The 15,319-nt window shown below is 57.8% G+C and overlaps 1 protein-coding gene across 1 annotated transcript in view; it reads left to right on the top strand.

Annotated features, from left to right (window-relative positions):
* Positions 1-10,814: 10,814 nt before the first annotated feature.
* The window catches only part of FBN3 (fibrillin 3), a 53,501-nt gene continuing 48,996 nt past the window's right edge, over positions 10,815-15,319 (top strand). The window contains exons 1-8 of the mRNA XM_055344357.1: positions 10,815-10,960; positions 11,106-11,188; positions 11,657-11,755; positions 11,952-12,047; positions 12,264-12,359; positions 13,921-14,118; positions 14,224-14,349; positions 14,473-14,598. Coding sequence (XP_055200332.1) covers positions 10,815-10,960; positions 11,106-11,188; positions 11,657-11,755; positions 11,952-12,047; positions 12,264-12,359; positions 13,921-14,118; positions 14,224-14,349; positions 14,473-14,598 — 970 coding nt within the window. The remainder of the gene's footprint in view (positions 10,961-11,105; positions 11,189-11,656; positions 11,756-11,951; positions 12,048-12,263; positions 12,360-13,920; positions 14,119-14,223; positions 14,350-14,472; positions 14,599-15,319) is intronic.

The following is a 15,319-nucleotide window of genomic DNA, read 5'->3' as shown; positions in this document are numbered from 1 at the left end:
GGAAATGACCACAAGAGAGATTTTCTTTCCCATTTTGAGGATGAGGGAACCGGGGTCTGCAGGTTGAGAGGCACAGCTCGGACACACAGCTCGGACTCCACGTCTTGCTCATTCCTTGGAGCTAATGGTGAAGTTTCTTCTCCACCAGGGAAGCTCACTGTGGTAGGCTGAGGGATGCAGCCCCCAAAGGTGTTCACATCCCAATCCTTGGGACCTGTGGATAGATCACCTAACAGGGAAACACACTTGCCGATGGGATTCAGGTAAGGATCTGGAGAAGGGTGTAGATCCTGGATTACCTGGGGGTCCAATGTCATCACAAGGATCCTCAGAACCAGGAGGTGGGGGCCAGAGAGAGATTGGAAGGTGACACACTTCTGGCTTTGAAGATGGAGGAAGGGGCTATGATTCAACATCTGCAGGCAGCTTCTAGAAGGTGGATAATGCGAGGAAAGGGATTGTCCCCCGGAGCCTCCAGAAGGATTGCAGCCTAACGACACCTTGATGTCAGCCCAGTGAAAGTCATTTCCGACTTCTGGGATCCCTGGTTGGCGCAGCGGTTTAGCGCTGCCTTTGGACCAGGGCGTGATCCTGGAGACCCAGGATCGAGTCCCACATTGGGCTCCCTGCATGGAGCCTGCTTCTCCCTCTGCCTATGTCTCTGTCTCTCTCTCTCCCTCTCTCTGTGACTATCATAAATAAATAAAATTAAAAAAATATATATATTTAAAAAAAAGTCATTTCCGACTTCTGACTTCCAGAACTGTAAGATAATAAATTTGTGTTTTCTTAAAGCTGTCAAGCTTGCCACAGCATCCACAGGAACCGTATATACCCTTCAACCTGAAGGGAAGGTTCCAGCAGGTCTGCAAGCAGAAGGCATCAGACAGGTGCTGAGTGACCGTCCATTCAGCCTTCTAAGCCCTGCGTTGCGGGTACAACCAGCCCTGCCGCTCCAATTGCCTCCTAGAAACCAATGGCCAAGTCTGTCCCCCCTGGCAGCAGAGAGGAGATCGTAACTTCGAAAATGTGACAATTGTCAGAAGTACGGGAAATGCATGATCTGTGAAATAGCAGCCAGCAACTGTTTGTCCTACAGCTTCATAAAACATCCAGACTTTTCTCTCCAGTGAGAAAAAAACAAAAAACAACAAGAAAACCTCTGAGCCCTCAGTGAATTGGCATGACTTCATGCTTCTGGGCCTGCCCTGGGGAGCGATGGTGGCTGAGGGACAAGATTGGCCAGCCCCACACCTCCAGTGACAGAGGCCGCAGGTAGGGAAGGATGCTGCTGTCAGACGAGACTTGGAAGAGCCCAGAGGTGAAACTGCGGCCTCCACATTTTATTTAAAAATATTTTATTTATTTATTCGTAAGAGACACACAGAGAGAGGCAGAGACACAGGCAGAGGGAGAAGCAGGCTCCCTGCAGGGAAGGGAGCCTGAGGAGGGACTAGATCCCAGGACCCCGGGATCATGCCCTGAGCCGAAGGCAGATGGTCAACCACTGAACCACCCAAGCGTCTCTTCCTTGTTTTTTTATTTTTTTTATTTGTTAAGATTTTATTTATTCATGAGAGAGAGAGAGAGAGAGAGAAAGAGAGAGAGAGAGGGAGAAGCAAGCTCCATGCAGGGAGCCCGACGCAGGACTCGATCCCTGGTCTCCAGGATCGCGCCCTGGGCCAAAGGCAGGTGCCAAACCGCTGTGCCACCCAGGGATCCCCTCTTCCTTGGTTTTTAAACAGCCCTCTTCATGGGATGAGGTGGCATCTTATTGGCATCATCCCTGCTTGCCTCTCAAAGGTGCAGAGCGGCTGTCTGTTGTCTCCTAGCTTCTGGCAATTTCGGACGAGAGCACTCTCCTGGGCCTTCCTCTTCATCTTCCGAGTCATGACATTCCAGATGTGGCAGGTGTGTGTCCCTTCTCTGGGGTGTGTAAGGGGGAGTCTGAGAATCAGGAGCTCTTTCCTTTGGAGACACAGGTCTGTCTTCAGCTCAGGAAATGCTTGCCCATGACTGTCCCACGGCTCTGTCTGCTTTGTCTGTCACGGGAGCGTCAGTGTTTCCCGCTTGGAAGTCCCTGCCATGGACCTCTAAGCGTCTTTGCAGGGCGGCCTTACTTCCACCCGTCACCCCCTGGCCAGCAGTCTGGCATCAGCAGTGGCCATCCTTCCTTCCGCTGGGCTGAGTGACGCTTGGCCACACGATGGCTAAGCCGGGTCAGCAGCCCCGAGATGACTCCTAATACTCTCCGTAGAGCTCCTCATCCTGCCCTGTGGACATGCTGTTCCCGTCCTCTCTGTCACCCTGTCTTCTTAGCAGTTGCCTGGGACAGGTGTCCCGGGTGCCTCCTGGGCTTCTGCTCCTCGATGGTTGGTCCTGTTGGGATTTGTCATCTCCCAGGCTTCTCTACTTTGTCTGTTGTCCCTTCAGCACACAGGCTGGTTGTCCCTTCAGCAGACAGGCAGACAGGCTGGTGGAAGGTGACAATGGTGATTATCGAAGCTGAACGATGAACCCATGGGGGTTCACCACACCGTCTGTATAGTCTCTCTACTTTTGCATGGGCTTGACATTTTCCATAACAAAAAGATTTCTAAAAAGCCAGCATGACATCTTGTGTGAGATGACACCTGTGCCAGCCTATTTCTGGGAATGCTGTCTGGAATTAGTTCCCCACATGTCCATCAGTAGGGAACTAGCTAAATAAATGACAGTTTAGCTCATCCATGGAGTCCACTGTAGACATAAAAAAGGATGAGCAAGTTTTCTCCAAACTGACACAGAAATAGTACCAAGATGTCTTAAGAAGTGAAAAGACTGGGGGTGCCTGGCTGGCTCAGTCAGTGGAGCATGCGACCCTTGATCTCGGGGTGGTGAGTCTGAGGCCCATGTTGATTGAAGAGATGACTTAAAAAGAAAAACTTGAGAAGCCCGGGTGGCTCAGCGGTTTGGCGCCTGCCTTTGGCCCAGGGCGCGATCCTGGAGACCCGGGATCGAGTCCCACATCGGGCTCCCGGTGCATGGAGCCTGCTTCTCCCTCTGCCAGTGTCTCTGCCTCTCTCTCTGTATCTATCTCTCATGAATAAATAAGTAAAGTCTTAAAAAAAAAAAAGAAAAGAAAAAGAAAAGCTTTGGGGCGCCTGGGTGGCTCAGTTAGGCATCTGCCTTCAGCTCAGATCATAGTCCTGGGGTCCTGGGATCGAGCCCCACATCAGGTTCCTTGCTCAGTAGAGAGCCTGCTTCTCCCTCTCCCTCTGGCTCTTTCTATCTTTCTGTCAAATAAATAAAATAAAATCTTTAAAAAAATGGGCTTCTGGGTGGCTCAGTTGGTTAAACGTCTGCCTTTGGCTTGGGTCATGATCTCAGGGTCCTAGTATCAAGCCCTGCATCGGGCTCCCTGCTCACTGGGAACTCTGCTTCTCTCTCTGCTCTTCCTCTCACCCATGCTCTCTCTCTCTCTCTCTTTCTTGCTCTGCTCTCTCTCAAATAAATTTTAAAGAATCTTTTTTAAAAATCTAAAAAAAAAAAAAGAAGTGAAAGAGCAAGTACATTCATTGCAGCACCATTCACAATTATCCAAAGAAGGAAACAACCCAAATGTTTGTCAAGTGGCAAATAAACACACAGACTGTGGTCCACCCATACAAGAGAATATCATCTAGTCATTAAAAGAAACAGAACACCCTTCTTTGCTGCAACGTGGATGAACCTCGAAATCATTCTGAAGAGGGAAAGAAGCCAGATTAAGAGACTACATTTTGTGTGATTCCATTTATTTGTTTATTTTTACAATTTTTTTTTTTAAGTAGGCTCCACGCCTAGTGTGGAGCCCAACACAGGGCTTGAACTCAGGACCCTCAGATCAAGACTTGAACTGAGATCACGAGTCCAACAGTTAACTGACTGAGCCACCTAGGTGCTCCTTAAGATTTCTTTTAAAGTCACCTCTAGACTCAATGTGGGATTTGAACCCACGATCCCAAGATCAGGAGTTGCATGTGCCACTGACTGAGCCAGCCAGGAGCCTCTACAAAGGTTAACTTTATTTTATGTGAATTGTACCCTAATTAAAAAAAAAACAAAAAAACAAAACAGTAGAAAAAAAAGATAATCATCAGGAAGCACTTAGTTTACAAGTAAAATAAGTTTTTACAAAGAGGAAAAAAAATCAAGGACAGAATGATGTACATAGGGGCTAACATTTGTGTTTCCCATTAAAGGAAAAAGAACATATGTCCATGTGTCAGAGACACAGGACTCGGCTACCTCCCCTTGCCCAGAACTCTGAGGTTTGGGGTTTTGTGACCTGAGTTCAAATCTGCCTGTGTTCTTTATTGGCTGTGGGGCTGGGGTGAGTGACCCGGGGACTTTGTGCCTCAGTTTTCCCACCTGTGCAATGGGGGAGATAGCGAAACTGCCTTGGGGGTCTGTTAGGAGGGTCCAGCCAGGCACACAGTGAATTGGGGGGGGGGGGTCTTGTCATGTTCTGAGAACCAGATGGGGAAGCCCTCGGGATCCAGCTGCTTGCTCTCTCTGTTCCTCCTGGCCTGGGTCTGACCTTCTCTGGGCCTTCCCCTGGATCTCCAGGACCCACACCTCCCAGTCTCATTCCCAGGCATCTGGCCAAACTCCCGGCCCATGTGCTCCATCCTCCCTGGCTCAGCTGCTTCCTGTGCTCAGACAAAGAGAGCTCTGTCCCCAGGTCACCCGGCCCGGGCAGGCACAGCACCCCACACAGCACAGACTGCAGACACCCCCCTGCCATGTGTCTTTGTCTCCAGCCTTGGCCCTGTGCTCCTGGGCATGGTCTGCCCACCCTGTCTCCATCCCTTCCTCAGGCCTGGACTAATGGGCCTCAGGGTGTGGGGGGGGGGGTCTTCTAGCCCAGGACACACACACACACACAGTGGGGTCATGTCTGCAGTAGGGGACTTCAGGACTGCACAGAAAGTCACAGGGAAGGGTATGTGTGGGAAGAAAAAGAGTGGGGCTGGAGTGACTCAGACATTTATCATGACCTCAGCAGGGGACAGCAGTATGGGGTGCTCAGGGTAACAGGGACAGGTGACAATAGGAACTGGGAGTGATGGACGGACAGCACGACAGCAACAGGTGACAAAAAGGACACAGTGTGACAGCAACAGGTGACGAAGAGGAGACAGGCTGACAGCAGCAGATGACACTGAAACAAAAGAAACCCCCCGGGGATTGGTGGAATGTTGGTACAGAGGCTGGGATCCGGGGGTAAAGGACAATGAGGCAGTGTGTGAAGATGACAGGTGGCAGTGGGGAGGCAGTACTGCAGTGAGAGATGACAGCAGTAAGACAGTCTCTGAGGGTGTCAGAAGGTGTGACAGGAATGCGGCCGATGACAAGTTAGGAGCAACACAGCATACAGGACCTTTCCCCCTAGTTGGCCAGCAGGTGACTCAAATGACCTTTCCCTGGGTCTGGGAAACGCACCCCTCACAAGACAGCTCCCAGGACAGGACCTCGAGACACTGCATCCCCATGCCTGACCCCCTCATGGCAAGGTGGGAACACACACACACGCACACACACACACATGCACACACTCCTCCAGCCAGGCACCCTCGCCCCAAAAAGTGACAGACGCTGCCGTTGGAAAAGGCTGGGGCCCCTTGGACTCCGTTTTGCCGAGGGTGGCACTGATTTCCGGCGTCTGGGATCATAAGCATCATCTGAGCCCAGGGAAGAGAGAGGGAACGGAAGGAAGGTGTCTTTGTGGGCCCAGGTCTGCGGGCGCCTTGGGAGTCCCCCTGCCGGCTGCGGCCTCTGCAGCCACGAGCCCCCTTTCTGTGGAGGGTGGTTTCTGTCACTTGCAGTTTAAAAACCCAGGCACTCTGGGTCACAGTACAATCCTTCCCGGGTGACACCTTGCAGCAGCAAGGTGAAGGTGTAAAGAGGACAGGAGACAACATGATGTGACAGGCGGCAGAGTAACCGGAAAATGACAAGGTTTCCGTTGATGGGTGACAGTGGCAGGTGACCTTGCAATAGGGATTTGGGGCTGCTGCTCTAGTGACATCCTCTGGCCTTATGACAGTCTTGGGTGGCACTGGGATGCTGGGGGGCGGATGAGAGCCGACCTGCCCCTTCAGGACAGCGTGATGTAATGGAGTGACAGCAGAGGTAACACTCCCGGTGTGACCACATGGGTAACGGGCAGCTGCATAAAAGATCCAGGCGGTGGTGCCACCAAAGCAGGACGGTGTGGCAGTCGTGGGGTGCGGGCGCGGCGACAAGCTGTGCTTGCTCTTGGCTGTCATTGAGAACTTCCACCCAGCTCCCCAGCCTCCTCTATCTCACCAAACCCTACAGATTCCTCGTCCACTGCCTCCTGCCTCCAGAGAGCAGACAGGGAGATTTCTAGAACTGAATCACTCACGGCCTGACCCACCAGACTTCCTGTGGGCTGAGCCATCGAAGCTTCGGGCACATTGCCTTTCTGGTAGGGGACTGATGCTCCCCACCTTCTGCACACACGCAGGGCTGCTTCTGGGGCACGCGGTGCCTATCCTGGGTCCACGTAAGACACACTTGTTGGCTGAAGAGCAGACCAGGGTGGGCCTCGCCGGCAGAGGAGCCTGGGACGGGGTGACAGGAGGGTCCCCAGAAGCTGGCTCATCCATGACAGCCCCTGGGCCCTCCCGCCACTTGAAGCCCACCTGTTGCTGTTGTCCAGATTGATCCTGGGGTTCCTTCTCTAGCGCACCCTCTCCCCGGGGAACCCCATTCCCTCTGCCAGGATGACCTGAAGCTGGTTCCCCAAGTTTCCCTCTGCCTCATGCTCCCCCCCGCCCATCCCTGGCTGCTCTCAGACTCAATTCCAACGCCCACAGTACAGGCTCTGGAGTGATTCCCTTTCCTGGGAGTCGGCCTTGTTGTGGGGGAGCCTCCTGAGGGCTCCGCTTACCTGGCCAGACCCCCTTCTCTCCTTTTTTCTGCTCCCCCAAAACTCCAGCCTCATTCAATTCCTGCATTTCCTATACCCTCTTGTCTCCAGGCCTTTGCCTGAGCTGTTCCTGCTGCTTGTCCTTCTCTTTTTCTGATCTGCAATTTTCTACTGAACCCTCAAGCCTCCCATCCCCGGCCAACAGACTATTCCTCCCCCCTCCACCCCTGGGGAGTGCCTCTCTCCAGCTCAGGAGTGTTGGAGTCCAGGTCTGTCTCCTGGCAGCACCCACATCAGATTATGAGTATCTCCCTCATAGGGTTTTTAGTTATTGAGTGAGAGAGGAGTGGGCATGACACCCTTAGCACCAAGCCTGGCACATAAGCAACCAATAAATACTAACTCAAATGATTTTTACTATTTATTCATTACATTCCAGAAGTGCTGTGATGGAGGCAAGATCAGTACGATCAGCTCTGGGAACTCAATAGGGTAAACTAACAATTTTACAGTAGGGAGGGGCTTTCAAAAATTTTTTTAAAAATTTTAAGATTGTATTATTATTTTTTATTTTTTTGTTTCATTTTATTTTTTTAATTTTTATTTATTTATGATAGTCACACACACAGAGAGAGAGAGAGAGAAGAGAGGCAGAGACACAGGCAGAGGGAGAAGCAGGCTCCATGCACCAGAAGCCCGACGTGGGACTCGATCCCGGGTCTCCAGGATCGCGCCCTGGGCCAAAGGCAGGCGCCAAACCGCTGCGCCACCCAGGGATCCCCGTTTTTTGTTTTTTTTTAATAATAAATTTATTTTTTATTGGTGTTCAATTTGCCAACATACAGAATAACACCCAGTGCTCATCCCGTCAAGTGCCCACCTCAGAGCCCGTCACCCAGTCACCCTCACCCCCCCCACCTCCCCTTCCCCCACCCCTAGTTCGTAGAGTTAGGAGTCTTCATGTTCTGTCTCCCTTTCTGATTGTATTATTATTTTTTAAGATTTTATTTATCTGGGAGAGAGCATGAGGAGGGGAAGGGGCTGAGGGAGAGGGAGAAGCAGGCTCCCTGCTGAGCAGGGTGCTCAGTGGGGGGGCGGCGGGGGCTCCATCCCAGGACCCTGAGATCACGACCTGAGAGCCCAAGGCAGACGTCCAACCAACCCAGGTGCTCCGGGGAGGGGCTTTTTAGAACTGGGTTTTGCCAGGTGCATAGGAGTTTGCTGGGTGGAATAACTAAGTTCCAGGTCCAACAAACAGCTCAGACTTGATGCCCACCCTAAGGGTCACTGGTGGTGTCTGTTCTCCGAGGTGATAAAGTGGAGGATGGAAGCTAGACATCTTCCCTCGGGGTGTACAGTCCAAACTGGGAGCTAAAATTCTGAATCTGGTCCCTGAGAGAAACTGAGGCCTAGAAGCTCCAGACCTTTGGGATTCTTAAACGCTTCATTCTGAGCCTCAGATGCAAGATGTAGACCTCCTCCCCAGGAAAGGCATCTTCGCCCGATGCTTTGCCTACATTCTCAGGGGCCTCCCAGGCCCCAGGCGCCGCCAGGTGAGTTTCCGACGTCACTCCCGGAGTTCTCTTTGCCCGGAGGAAAGGCAGGGGGCTCGGGAGGACCAAGGGGGGCCTCGTGGGGGAGCCCCGGGACCTCCGGGGCCTGGCTGTCCTCCCGGCCGCCCTAAATCGGGGCCCCACCTCAGGGCTACCTCCAGATCAGTGCCTCTCCGAAAACGCGGTCCCCGCGGCCCGCCCCGCCCCTCCTCCGAGCGCCCCGCGCCCCCCGTCCGGCGGCTCGGCCCGGGCCCAAGCTCCGGCCCCCCCGAGTCTCCCCCGCAGCCCCCGCCCCTCCCCCGCCCCGGGAGCTCCGAGGTGCAAACGCGCCCTCCCCCAACTCCCCCCGCCCCCCGCTCCCCCCGAGCGGCGGCTCCGGCTCCGGCTCCGGCTCCGGCTCCGGCTCCGGCTCCGGCTCCGGCTCCGGCTCCGGGCTGCGACCGCGGCGGGGTCGGCCTCTCGGTCCGCGTTCCCGGCCCTGCGCGCGGAGCCCGCGTGCGCCCGCCGTGCCTGCCTCCACGCGCGCCGCTCGCAGGTCGGGGAAGCGCGGGGCCCGCGGCGGGGCGGGGCGGGGCGGGGCGGGAGGGGGAGGGGAGGGGGAGGGGGAGGGGAGGAGGGAGGGAGGGAGGGGATTCCTTTGTTCGCGGCCGCAGCCCCGGGCCCACCCGCTCCCCTCTCGGCGCGGGACGCGGGCGCGGGCACCGGCGGGGCGCGGGCGGCGGGAGGGCCCGACCCGCAGGTGAGGGCGGAGCCGAGCGCGGTCGGCCCGGGGCGCCTCGGCCGTGGGCGCTGCGGGGTGGAGAGCGCGGCCCGCGGGCCCCTCCTCGTCCGCGGAGCCCGGGACCCTCGCTTCCCGCCCGCGCCGCGCGCGCCTTCCCCGCTCATTCATTCGAGCGCCTCCCGGGCGCGGGGCGCGGGGCGCGGGGGGTGGGGGGCGCCGGGTCGGGCCCGGCCGGGGCCCCCCGAGGCTGGAGGAGGCGGGGAGGGAGGCTGCGCGGGCCCTGAGGCTGCCTGGGGAAGGCGCCCTCCGGGGCGCACACCGGGGCGCAGACTGGCGGGGAACAGCTTCGGAAGCCAGAAAGGGGGTGCTCCTCCCCAGTCGGGCCCACTCCCCTCTGCCTCAACGCCCAAGTTGACAAGGGTCTCCCCTCCCCGAGGACCTTGGAACCACCTGGTCAGGTTCTCGTGTCTCCCCAAGGCCCAGAGAGGGCAGCCGCTTGCCCAGTGGCACACAGCATATTCCCTGCCCGTTGGCTACCTAGGCCCAATTCTTCTCCCTGGTCTGGAAAGTAGGACCTGAGAGGGCCCCCCCCAGAAGGCCATTAGTCTGCCTTCTGTCCCCCAAACATTCAGCTTCCTTCCTCCTGCCGTTCACCTTGTCATCTACACCCGAGTACTCGGCCCTGTCTCCATCTCCTCCCTCCCATCCTTCAGGTCCTGGAGAGAGCCAGCCACCTCTTGGGGGGAGCACCCCCAACCTCTCCTCCTCCCTCCCTTCTGCCTAGGCTTCAGCACTCACCCACCGCCAGCCCCTCACTGCGTGATGGCCTTAGTTTGCCTATCCATGAAGTGGGCACAAAAGCTATCCGTTCCCTGCTGGGTGGAGGGAATGCCCCCCCTGGGCTGTGCACCTGCCACCTGTCTCCCCACCCATCCCATCCCCCTCAGCCTCCAGCCAGAACTCTGGGAGTCTCTTCAATGCCTCCTGCCTCCTTTGGAACCAGCTTCCAACTCCCGGTGACTCCACCTCCTCATTAACCCCGGGTTTCTGTCCTCAGCCCTCTCATCTGGACCCCTGCCCAGGTCTCCTCATCTGCATGCTTCCTTCCAGGCTCCACACTCCAAACACCCGTTCTGCTCTTGTTCCTCCTCCTTGGAGCCCCCCAAGGGCTCTCCATCACCCTCGATCTGCAAGTAGAAGCTCTGCAACACAGTGCGCTCCTGCGACCCCCCCACCCCGTCCCTCTCTCCCTCTATTCAACGATCCACACCCCTCCCCACCCTCTGCCCAGGCACCCTACTCTTGGCTAACTCCATCTCTGAGACATCACACCTCCTCCAAGAAGCCTGCCCTGGCTGTTCACCTGATTCTGGGTGAGGGCTGGATGCCTCCCTGGGCTCCAGTGGTGCCCCCACCACCACCTCCCTGGGCTCACCCCTCCCCCCGTTTCCCCCAGCCCTGCAGCAGCTGTCCGGGTGCTCCTGGTTCTGAGTGGTCTGTGGCCAAGAGCTTCTGCTGGAGTTGACTCTGCTTCCTCTCTTTCCTCTCTGCAGCCTCTGAGGGACACATCATGGTTCTGAAGGGTCTGTGCTTGGCAAGGAGAGGGGCTGGTGCTTTCACCATGGCCTGGGGCCCCCTGGCTCGGCTCCTGCTGGCCTTGATGGCCCTGTTTTGCGTGGTACATGTCCAGGGCCGTTGGGACAGGGCCTTGGAGTCTGCGGGCCCCGGACGTGTGCGCAGGCGTGGCAGCCCAGGCATCTTGCAGGGGTGCGTGGTATAGGGCGTGCTGAGAGGCTCTGGGGTGTGGGCTGGGCCGGGCTGGACTGTCCTACTGGGTGGGGGAGGGGACAAAGCCCAGGGGGGAATGTCCTCCTAGGCAGGGGCTCACCAGCTGTGCCATGCTCTCCCCAAGGCCAAATGTGTGCGGCTCCCGTTTCCATGCCTACTGCTGCCCTGGCTGGAGGACACTGCCAGGCGGGAACCAGTGTGTCGTCCGTGAGTGCCACTGCCATCTGGAGGTGGGGGGCTCAGGCAGGGGACGCTGGGGCAGCTCTCCAGCCTGCTGGCAAGTCCAGCCCTGCTTGCAAGTGAATTTGGCCAGCAATGTCAGGTTGAACCATAGGACTGGCCCTTGCCTGTCCTCAGGCTCCCAGGCCACCCTGCCACGTTCATTTCCTTTGCCCTTTACCTCCCTGTCTCTCTGCCTGCCTCTCTGTCTCTCTGTCAGCCTGTACCCCCCACCTCTGGGGTCTAGAATCTGACCCCACTCCCAGGAGAGCCCTCTACCCTAAGCACAGTTAGGACCCAGCATCTTCAGCTTCTGTCCTTGCTGCTCAGCATTTCTGGCCCAAAGAGGCCCTCTCCCCTCTCCTCTCCCCAGAGCCTTGCGTGGGCACTGAGGGGGTGGGGATGGCGCGGGGTTCAGGACCTGGCCCTGACTGTCACCTGCTCTGCCCATGCCAGCCGTCTGTAGGCATGCCTGCGGCGAGGGCTTCTGCTCCCGACCCAACCTGTGTGCCTGCGCTGATGGGAAGCTGGCCCCCAGCTGTGGGGGGAGCCGAGGTGAGCTGGGGGAGATGACCCCCAGGGACAGGAGGAGAGGGTTACAGGCTTCCAGATGCCACTGGGTGCTCAGGCTGGTTTTGGCGCAGGGCGGAAGGACCAGAGCTGGGCCAGGTGGGCCTACTCCTGCCGCTGTTGACGTGCATCGCGGGGCTGGTCACCACTTCCCCGTGTGTCCCCCCCTTCCCGTCCGTAGGGTCAGGGTGCAGCGTGAGCTGCATGAATGGAGGCAGCTGCCGAGGGGAGTCCTGCCTGTGTCAGAGGGGCTACACAGGCACTGTGTGTGGGCAGCGTGAGTATCCCCCGGCACACCTGGGCCTAGGATCCCAGAGGGCGGGTCTCGACTGCCACCGGCCCGCCACCCACAGGTCACTCTTCTGGGACCAGGGTTTGGAGGGATGTACTTATCCCCAACAGTGCAGATTCCTGGGTGAAAATGGGCTTTTCTGAGCCTCCCCAGGTCCCTCTGCTGCTAGGGGACCTCAGGCCACCCTCCCCTCTTCCGCAGCTGTCTGTGACCGTGGGTGCCACAACGGGGGCCGCTGCATCGGGCCGAACCACTGTGCCTGTGTGTATGGCTTCATGGGACCTCAGTGTGAGAGAGGTACCAAGCTGGGCATGGGGTAGGGGCCTGGGTGGATGGACAGGGGCTTCCTGGCAGCCAGGCCCTGGAAAGCTCCAGCTGGCCCTGATGCTGGCCCTACTGCTGTGAAGGGCAGAGAAACTGTTGCCCCAGGCAAAGGCATCAGGAAGGGCTTCCTGGAGGAAGTGATAAGTCAGAGTTCATGAGAGGAGCAAGCCTCCTTTTACTGCACCCCGCCCCCTCAGTTTCAGAATATTCCCCACAGCTGAGGTGGGTGGGGTCACCTGTTGGGAGCTGTTGGCCAAAACTCAGATGACGGAAGCAAGGGCATTTTGTGGAAAGTTGATTTGGGGGAGGTGGAAACAGCTGGACACCCAGGCCCCATGGGGGGGCCCATGTGTGGGCCCGAAGCTGAGCGGGTGGTTGAGGTTCTTGCAGAAGATAAGGGAGGGCGGCTCAGGGTACACGGGATGCATGGAGCCTACGGGAAGCTGGGGAGGAGAAAGCCAGCAAGAGTGGGCAGCGTGAGGACCATCAGACCGCCCCGTAAGGCCCAGGAGCCCAGGCCGGCGGAGATGGGGGTACCCCGGACTGACCTCAGTGTTGGGAGGTGCTGCTGGGGGTGGAGGCCCATCTGTGGCTGAAGCCGGGGTGAAGAGGGTGTAGCTATGAGTCAGAAGCTGGGGCTGGGAGGGCTCCTCAGCACGAGGGAGGTGCTTTTAGAAACTGGAGTTTGGGCTGATGGAAGGGGAGCAGCTCAGTGTGGCTGAGCGGGAGGCAGGGTGAGAGGGGTGGGGGATGGTGAGGGCCCCAGAGAGGCAGGAGGGAGGGGGGATTCCAGAGTTCTGGGTGAATTAGGTGAGATTCTGGGATCGTTTGGACTCAAGGGAATCAGGACCCTTGTGGCTGTCTGTGCGCCTCCTCCTCCACACAGTCTAGGGGGCTGGCCTCGGCTTCTCCTTCTGGGAGGGGCTTCCCTTGGTCCACTGCCAGCCCCTAGATTGGAACCATCTGGAGGAGGGAGCCAGGAAGCCACATCTGAGCCTGTGTCCAGAGGTGGGAGCACTGAGGAGACCACCTTTGGCCGGGTTCAGGGTTCAGGGCTGCAGTGTTGTGGGTTCAGAGCATTCGGGTGGACGCGCGGTCCCTCCTGGAGTCTGGGAGACTTGGCAGGGCCAGACGGGCACGCACGGATGATACAGGCTCTCCTGCTGGGTGTCTCTGGTCTCTGCCCAGGCCTCAAGGGCGGGTAGGCCTGGGGAAGTGGTCGGATCCTCCAGACATGCCCTTCCTGGGCTTTGTGAGCTTGGAGATCCTGGCCTCCTTTTTGGAGGCTGGTTGCAGAATGCTTTGGGGAGAAGGGGTTTTGAAGGGTGAACGGGAGGTTATCCGATTAGGGATGGGGAGCAGCACGAGTAAAGGCTGGTGTATTGGTTTAGGGAGGCTGGGAAGGAGGCTACTGCCGTGGTCCAGGTGAGAGAGGTAGAGGCCAGAGCTGGGGCTGCAGAGACGGAGACGCAGAAGGTTCTGGGGCGGGGGTAGGCAGCTTGAGGCCAGCTGCCCCAATCCGTCTGTCTCACAGACTACCGGACGGGCCCCTGCTTTGGCCAAGTGGGTCCTGAGGGGTGCCGGCAGCAGCTGACAGGCCTGGGGAGCACGAAGGCCCTCTGCTGTGCTACCGTGGGCCGTGCCTGGGGCATCCCGTGCGAGCTCTGCCCCGCACAGCCACACCCCTGCCGCCGAGGCTTCATCCCCAATGTCCGCACAGGGGCCTGCCAAGGTAAGGGAGTCAGCGCGTCCGGAGGGAGGCCCTGGGACCCAGGGCCGGGTGGGAGCCCTCGCAGCCTTGGTTCTTCCCTCCAATGGGCCCGTCATCCCCTTGCAGATGTGGATGAGTGCCAGACTGTCCCGGGCCTGTGCCAGGGGGGCAGCTGCATCAACACGGTGGGCTCCTTCGAGTGCCGCTGCCCCAGTGGACACCGGCCCAGTGAGAACAGTGCCAAGTGCGAAGGTGGGCGCAGGGGAGGGGGAGGACTAGTGACTCCTTTGTGCTCTGGGCAGCTCAGGCCCCCCTGCGAGGAGAAGGGGTGGGGCTGGTGGCAGCCGCCCTGTGACGGGGCATCCGACTCCACAGATGTGGACGAGTGTGTCAGCGTGCTGGGCCTCTGCTCTGGGGGCGACTGCAGCAACACGGTGGGGAGCTTCATGTGCACCTGTCCGCGTGGGTTTGTCAGCAGCCTGGACGGCTCCCGCTGCCTCGGTGAGCTGGGGCCTGAGGGGGGCCCTTGGGAGACAGGCCCTGACTCCTCTAGCTTTGCAACCCTCTGGCCTGTGGGCTCCCCTAGCCCTCGGGGCTCCGTGTCTTTCCGTTGTCTCTGGAGCATGGTTTCCATCCCCTCTGGCATTCTCGCTCCCTACCCATCAGCCTTTGTGCCCTCCGGACCCCAGTTTGCAACCCCCCCCCCCGTGTCCCGTGTCCCCCCCCCCCTCCCATCGGCTCCTGGGACCCGGCCCTCCTGGCTCCCTGGCCCCTGCTTCTCCAGCCTCTATCTCTGTGCCCTTATGGTGCACATTTATTTATTTTTTTTTTAGCTCCCTGCCTGTATTCCTCTTAACCCTCCCAGACAGTTTTTTCTAAAAGATTTGTTTATTTATTTATTTATTTATTTATTTATTTATTTATTTATTTATTTGAGAGAGCGCGCGTGCTGGTGCGCCTGGGAAGGGACAGAGGGAGAGGAAGAGGGAGAGAAGCCCACTCTCTGCTGAATGTGAGCCCAAGGCGGGGGCTCCATCTCACAACCCTGAGATCGTGACCTGAACAGAAACTCGAAGTCTGATGCTTAACTGACTCAGTCACCCAGGTGGCCCTCCCACACTTTAAGAGCACCCCACCTTCCCCTAGATCCTCTGAGATAGGGAAACAGACCCAGAGAGGGGAGGTTTGCTGGAGCCAACTCAGTAAGTTCAGAACAGATCCC

Source organism: Nyctereutes procyonoides, unplaced genomic scaffold, assembly GCF_905146905.1.
Source record: "Nyctereutes procyonoides isolate TBG_1078 unplaced genomic scaffold, NYPRO_anot_genome, whole genome shotgun sequence".
Taxonomy (NCBI): Eukaryota; Metazoa; Chordata; class Mammalia; order Carnivora; family Canidae; genus Nyctereutes; species Nyctereutes procyonoides.
This window is presented reverse-complemented; position numbering and strand designations above follow the sequence as displayed.